This window comes from Sorghum bicolor, chromosome 1 (assembly GCF_000003195.3).
Source record: "Sorghum bicolor cultivar BTx623 chromosome 1, Sorghum_bicolor_NCBIv3, whole genome shotgun sequence".
NCBI classification, from domain to species: Eukaryota; Viridiplantae; Streptophyta; class Magnoliopsida; order Poales; family Poaceae; genus Sorghum; species Sorghum bicolor.
Window position 1 is genome coordinate 79,038,194 of NC_012870.2, and position 6,952 is coordinate 79,045,145.

General features: G+C 41.8%; 1 protein-coding gene across 1 annotated transcript; it reads right to left on the reverse strand.

The window, feature by feature from the left end:
* Positions 325-4,834, reverse strand: LOC8077965 (protein FIZZY-RELATED 2). The gene is made up of 10 exons (XM_002468567.2): positions 3,972-4,834; positions 3,599-3,721; positions 3,417-3,521; positions 2,704-2,883; positions 2,491-2,553; positions 2,197-2,391; positions 1,426-1,527; positions 1,283-1,345; positions 1,128-1,196; positions 325-1,034 (listed from the first exon to the last, which is right to left on the reverse strand). The coding sequence occupies exons 1-10, from the start codon at positions 4,569-4,571 to the stop codon at positions 975-977; spliced, it is 1,560 nt and encodes a 519-aa protein (XP_002468612.1). The 5' UTR covers positions 4,572-4,834; the 3' UTR covers positions 325-974.

A 6,952-nucleotide genomic window follows, 5' to 3' on the forward strand; every position in this document is an offset into this window, starting at 1 on the left:
AATTATAAGTTATTTCAAGAATTTTAGAGAATCAAAACATATAAAATTTGACCAAACTTATATGATATATTTTAGTCAAACTTGAAATAGTTTGACTCTCCCAAGATTCTTAAAATGACTTATAATTTAGCATGGATAGGATGGAGAGAGCAGTGTAGAAGCTAAAACCTTATCAGGCACTGGAGCTGCCCAGGCCTTATCTATCTTGTAGGACCCAAATGAATCACTAATATGATAGAGCCATCAATAATTGCCTCCAATCATAGGTTGCAAACAAGTGACAATGAAACGATACATGACGTAAGCATTAGCAATGCTGACGTGTTGGATCCTCTTATTTTAAGCCTTAATTACAAGCTGGATACCACTTTACAACAAAGATAAGTCATGTGACAAAATATGCAGAAAGTTCAGCATTGTCTTGGTAGCCATGTCAATAAACAATGAACACACGTTTCATTATTGTCTCTTATTGTGAAACAAGCCACTTCAGGGCAAAATCAGCCCTCCTTTTCAAGGCACTAGGAATGAATCTGGAACCACAAGTGTTCTCATTTTACACCGTGTAACCCCAACATGGATGAAATGGGCGTCACAGGTCAATAAATGTTTCGAATAGGTTAACTGCTAGCACACTACAGAAACAGCTCAGGTCGAGGTTTGACCTGCAAAAGAGCAAAATTGAAAGGGCGTATTCTTATCAGTTGGAACGGAACAATGCTGATACTTGAAGCCTCCGCAGTGTTCACTCCTACAAGGACGTTGCTCTGATAAATATGTACACTCTCAGTAAAAGAGCCATGCCCGGATTCTCGCAGGCCAGTTCACCATATTGCATCGTGCCATCTCAAAAATTCGGCTACCTTTGATGGTTGATGACCTGGTGATATGGTTTGTTGCAAATGGAATGATGTTGATGATCATCAACATATGCTGCAATAATCTTACGAGCTCAGCAAAACTAGATTTCAGTGTCACCGGATGTAGCTTCTAACAAATGATGTTCCCCCGATGCAACTTAAACTATCAGAACTCTGCATGACAAACATGAACCAAGCTTAGGATGCTATATGAGAAATGAGATAACATACACAACGGAAATCGTATTTTCAGATTGATTTAAGTACCTGGGACTTTGGTGAAGGGAACACGTTCCAAAAACGGAGTGTTTCATCACCAGCACCAGTAACTATGGTCTGTTGATATCAACAGTGGAAAGGCAGTGAGAACAAATATGCTAGGTATATTAAACAGAACTCAGAAACAGAACACCAAGACTCACCTGGCCATCAGGGGAAATAGCTAAATATAATACTCTGTATGTATGCCCTGTCAAAGTGGCAAGCTGCAAATACCAAAGGGGAATGGAATTAATACAGGCAAGCAAGTATAGCATAATTTCAGAATAACGATCTTGCACCATACCTTCGACATTGTTGGATATCTCCAAACAATTATTTGGTTCTGAGAGTACCCATGGGTGCTAACAAGCTCATTTACATTCTTTGACCACGCAAGATTGCAGACCTGCCAAGTCATTTAGCATCATCAGGATTTGAAAGCATTAAGCAAACAAAATGTTCAAGCCTACACTAGCCTGATTTTATACGAAAAAACACAGTGGTCTGAGAGGTCTATGAACATCTCAAGCAGAATCAAAAGTGGAAGCAAATATGTTTTGGAGTTCTCTTCTTTTTGGTTAATTCCCTTTCTGTTTCTATTGTGTGTGTTTTTTTTTTAAACAAAGATGCATTATTTTTTTTTCAATTTCACTTTCTTTTTCTTGGTGCTTCATATTGTGGGTTTCAGCTCTAGCTTACCCCAAGTTGCTGAGGACCAAAAGCTTTGTTGTTGCCATTGTTGCGGTTTTCCTCTATTTGGATATTTCAGCGGAACTTTGGATTCTAGCATATATTGGGTTAAACTTAAATTTTAGTTGGCAATTTAAACCTCAAGTCCTCAATGCTACGGAGTCTAGGACTTGCTACAAATGGACTAATGTGATATACTCTTCAGAAAATGATTGCAATTTTTGTAATGATGAGAATAGAGATAAACAAGGATTGCAGGTATTGAGTATCGACACATTGAAAACTACCTAGCTGCCAGTGTCCGCACAGCTCAATGATTGCAATTTTTGTAATGATGAGAAGAGAGATAAACAAGGATTGCAGGTATTGACACATCGAAAACTACCTGGCTTCCAGTGTCCACACAGCTCAAGTTTGTATTAGTGGTCGTATTCCAAAACCGTATGCATCTATCTGCGGTTCCTCCACCAGATGCAAGCAAGCCATGAAGATGAGGAGACCAGGCAATAGCTTTGACAGCTGCTGTGTGCTCAGTATACTTCAGTACTGGTTGTACTGAATGTGGATTCCAAACAAAAAGCTGGACAAGGGGGGAAATATTAGTATGGGAAAACAGCAATATGGAATCCTAAGAACAGTGCATTCCAAACTAACAGGAACATATGGACAGGCATCTTACTCTGTTATCATTGCCACCTGATGCAAGCTGCCGATTGTCGTAAGACCACTTGAGTCCACAAACCTGGAAGATGTGTGAGATTAGAAATCATGTTACCAGAATAGAAAACAGAAGCTTCACTATGATAATGTATATACTCGACAGATCATCAGAAATTTGATGCACTGATACATATAAAAAAAGTCATGCTATAAGGAGACATGAATAGATTACCTCAGATTTATGCCCGGTAAGCTTGCTAACATAATCTTCTTGAGCACGGATATCATGGTGGAGGATGCTCTTGTCACGGCTTCCAGAAGAAAGCAATGAAGAACTCCATGCAAGAGCACCTACACGCATGCGATGGCTTTCCATCGTTCTTATTCTTTTACAACGAGTTGCATCCCAGATCTACATAAGATAAAATGTAACATGATAATCAATTTGCAGATACTCATTAAGTAACAATTCTACATAGCAATACGAAAGGCTAACAGAATGATCATTTGACTATTTCTACAAATTTCTAAATCGATTCCCTACAGGAAAAAAGGGTGGTTCTAAATGGAGCAAAACCGGATAAAATTGATTCGCGTTTGAGGTTTGAGCATATAGATGAATGACATTTACAATTGTTAAGGCTTTCCATAAAAGGTATAAAACTATTAAGGTTTTACACAGAAGGTTTTTGTGTCAATCGAGTACAATCAAAAGGATAGACTACCATAATAAACCAATCAATATACTAAGTGCTAAAAGGCACATTGTCTGCACTGAGCTGGTTTTGCAAAATTGTCAAATTTATTCCATGTGCTGCATACAGCTGTAAGCCTGTAACTATTGATGATACATTGCACTAAATAAAAGATATTTAAATATCATCCAAAACTTGATGGATTGTGAACATATCATCAACAATATTCGAGGTAAGAATGAGACATAACCTGAACTTTTCCTTGATTTGTGCCTACAGCTAGGTGAGTGCCGCGCTGCGCCCATCCCACAGAACAAACATTGTCATCCACCCCCAAATCACAAAGCTTGGTGACCTATACAATGAATAATCTGTTAACAATCCATCTTCAATTCTCAGTGACGATATACCTTAAGGATGACCCCTGCCTACCTTGCTGCTGCATGCATTCCACAAGTAAACACAATTGCCCAACCCAACTGCGAGGACATTATGTGATGACCAATCTACAAGGTTCAGGTAGAAGTCGTCCTGCAAAGCGGGCGCATCCAGCACCTACAAGCAACAGCGAGAAAATTAGCGCAAAGACGCAAAATTGTTGGCACAGAGACTACAAATTTCGCATTATGTTCGTGGAAAAGAAAAACGTCTCATTCAGCATTTCGGAATGCAATTGGCGAGATGTCAAATCTTTCACGCCCCCAAGAAGCAGCAGAGGCTATCTCAACAAACAGAACCCAAGAATCCTAAATCAAGAAAGAGAGGGTCCAATCAAGAAAGCACCAAATCCAATTCCCCTTCTCACCTTGTAGGGCGACCTTGGAACCTTCCTTGGGCCCGCGCCCCTGGTGGTGAAAATGCCGGGGAACAGTGCGTCCTCCTCTTCCTCTCCGGAGAAAAGCGCCCTCTTGGCGCTCCGGCGCACCTCCGTCTTGAATCTGAAGATGTTCCCGGTGGCGGGGGTGCCCACAGGCGAGGGCCCCGGGGAGGAGGACGACGAGCACGCGGTGGCCGAGGACGCGACCCGGTCGGGCGTGTCGGGCCCGAAGAGCGCGGCGCGGAGGAGCGCGCAGTAGGGCGACGCGGCGGTCGCAGATCCAGACGAGACCGCGGGCCCGCCTTCGTGGGAGGAGGATGCGGCGGATGGCGAGGGGGCGAGGTCGAAGAGCGCGAGGTTGGATCCGGTGCGGCTGGGGATGAAGCGGTCGCTGTAGACGGTGCGGGAGGCCGGCGTCGGTGCCGACGACGGCGCCGACGCGTGCGACGTCGTGGCGGAGTGGCGGGAGGACGGCGCCGAGGCGAGGCGTGAGTTGGGCGTGGACGCCGGTGTCGGCGGCTTCGAGGACGGCCCCGCCGCGGAGTTCTCCATCGGCGACGGCGGCGACGGCGTGAGGTGGTGATCCATGGGCGGCGAGGGTCGTGGAGAATGGGAGGAATTGGGGATCGGGGGAGATGCGGTGCGAGTGCGACGGGGTGGGTGGATAACTAAGGCTTGCTTCCGTTCGCGCCCCCGCGCTTTTTCTCTATCCTCCTCCTCGTCTTGCTCGATTCGGCCTCGAGGAGTTATTTCTACTAGTCGCTTTTTTTTACTCCATCCACCCTTGGCTTTCTCTTTTATTCGGGGAACGAACCTTGCTTTTGTTTCGCCTCATGGATCGTCTCGCCCTTCCGTTTTTGTTCTTTTGTTGGTGGAGAATTTATAGGGGTTTTTAATCGGGATCCTAATGATAGCTGATGCTTGCGTCCACAGGCTTACACGTGCCTCAGATCTTCTCATCGCTGCCCAAGTGGTACCAACTGGTACTGACACCAAGGAGTCGCCGCTTCGTCGCATCGCTGGATGTTGCATTTTCCACACGCATCGAATCGAACAGGAAAGAAAAGCCAAAGGCATCTTATGCGCTAATCCAAAGAGTCTCCCTAAATTTCTGTCTCTAAACATGTTTAGATCTGATGCGGGACTCTTTTTTTCTTCTAATTTTCGTGTTTCCCTATATATTTAGATAGCCCATTTCTTAACATATTCTCGTTATATATCTCTTACGTGGCTCTAACAAGCTCTCTAAATTTTGTTCTATCCGATTCAATAAGATAAGTTATCAAATACTTTTACATAGTAGCGGAAGAGAGTAAGTGGTCTAGAGAATATATTCGGAACTTTTAAAAAACAATTATGATAAAAAGTTATATGACAAATCTCTTAAGGAATCTTTAAATATAGAAAGTCCCTTAGATATGTTATAATGGTGTAAGTGGGATTGTTATCCATTCTCTGTCATGCTATTGCTGATTTGTTGACGTGTTGCCAAACGATCAAATCACATGTTCGATACAAAGGGGCAGGTCATTCGCAGCACCTAGTTCCTCCATTTCTTAATATATTCTCGTTACATATCTCTTGTGTGGCTCTAACAAGCTCTCTAAATTTTGATCTATCTGGTTTAATAAGACAAGTTATCAAATCTTTCTTGTATAACAAAATATAAAGGAACTATCATATATTAAATTTGGAGAGCTCCTGGCCTCTGCATTAGTAAAGTGAGTGGTCTATAGAATATATTCCACTATAGAATATATTCCAAACTTTTAAAAACAATTATGATAAAAAATTATATGACAAATCTCTTAGGGAATCTTTAAATATAGAAAGTCCCTTAGATATGTTATAATGGTGTAAGTGGGATTGTTATCCGTTTTCTATCACGCTATTACTGATTGTTGACGTGTTGTCAGGGGATCAAATCATATGTTTGATACAAAGGGACGGGTCATTCTTCACAGCACCTAATTCCTCGTATGCTAGTATGCTAGTCTTCACCTGCTCGACTCTTGCCTCCAAGTGTGTCGGGTGCCACACGCCAACCATCAATTTATTGGTTTATGGGAGGGGTTTGGATCCTATGCCCATCTAATTTTTCTTTCATGGGTTTGGCCCTGCTACATACGTCGGGTAAACTCTACCAACTACATAGACCTTCACGCTCCCTCTATCTCTAAATATATTTTTTTGAACACGACGATGCACAGAGTATGTCGCAAGCACACTCCCTCTATCCCTAAATAAAATTTTTTAGACTTGTCTTAAGTCAAAATTTTTAACTTTGAACTGAGTTTTTAGAAAAAAAATATCAAAATTTATGACATAGCATAGAATATTTTTTTTATAATATGCTTATTTTATATCATATAGAAGTTGTTACTCTTTATTATAGAATTAGTTAAGTTTAAGATAATTTGACTTATGTAGATTGTAGGAATTGATTATTTAAGGACGGATGGAGCAGATCGAAGCAATTAATACAGTTGCTTTATGTATCCTGGCGCTGCAGATTAAGACAACTAAGGGCACTCACAATGCAGACTCTATTATAGAGTCTAAAGTTATTTATTACCTCGAACAATGTGGACTTGGAGTCTAAATAAGACTTGGAGTCTTATTTTTTCTATCTATTTCTTCAATAAATATGTTGCCACATCAGCAAAATATCATAAATAATATGTAGTTAATTGTCTTGGACTCTGTGATAGAGTCTTGCATTGTGAGTGCCCTAAATAACAAGTAATTAATGCATTTCCTCTATGCATCCTGGCATTGCAGATTAAGGACAATGATCTGCATCACCACTAGAGGAGGCGTGGCTGATGCAGGCTAGTACATGTAGAAGGAAAACAAACATGACCCGTCGTCTCCATACTTCATCAAGGCGTCGTGGGGCGGACCGAGTGGGCTCTCGCGGGCGGTTGCATACATACTTTGCATCCCTACATACATACATATAAAAGAGA

What these genes read in the sequence shown, in the direction of transcription:
- LOC8077965 (XM_002468567.2), bottom strand. Translation starts at nt 4,571, where the DNA reads ATGGATCACCACCTCACGCCGTCGCCGCCGTCGCCGATGGAGAACTCC. An exon ending in GGAATGCATGCAGCAGCAAG is followed by an intron (nt 3,522 to 3,598) that starts GTAGGCAGGGGT and finishes TTCATTGTATAG; the next exon opens with GTCACCAAGCTTTGTGATTT. An exon ending in GTGTGGACACTGGAAGCCAG is followed by an intron (nt 1,528 to 2,196) that starts GTAGTTTTCGAT and finishes ATGACTTGGCAG; the next exon opens with GTCTGCAATCTTGCGTGGTC.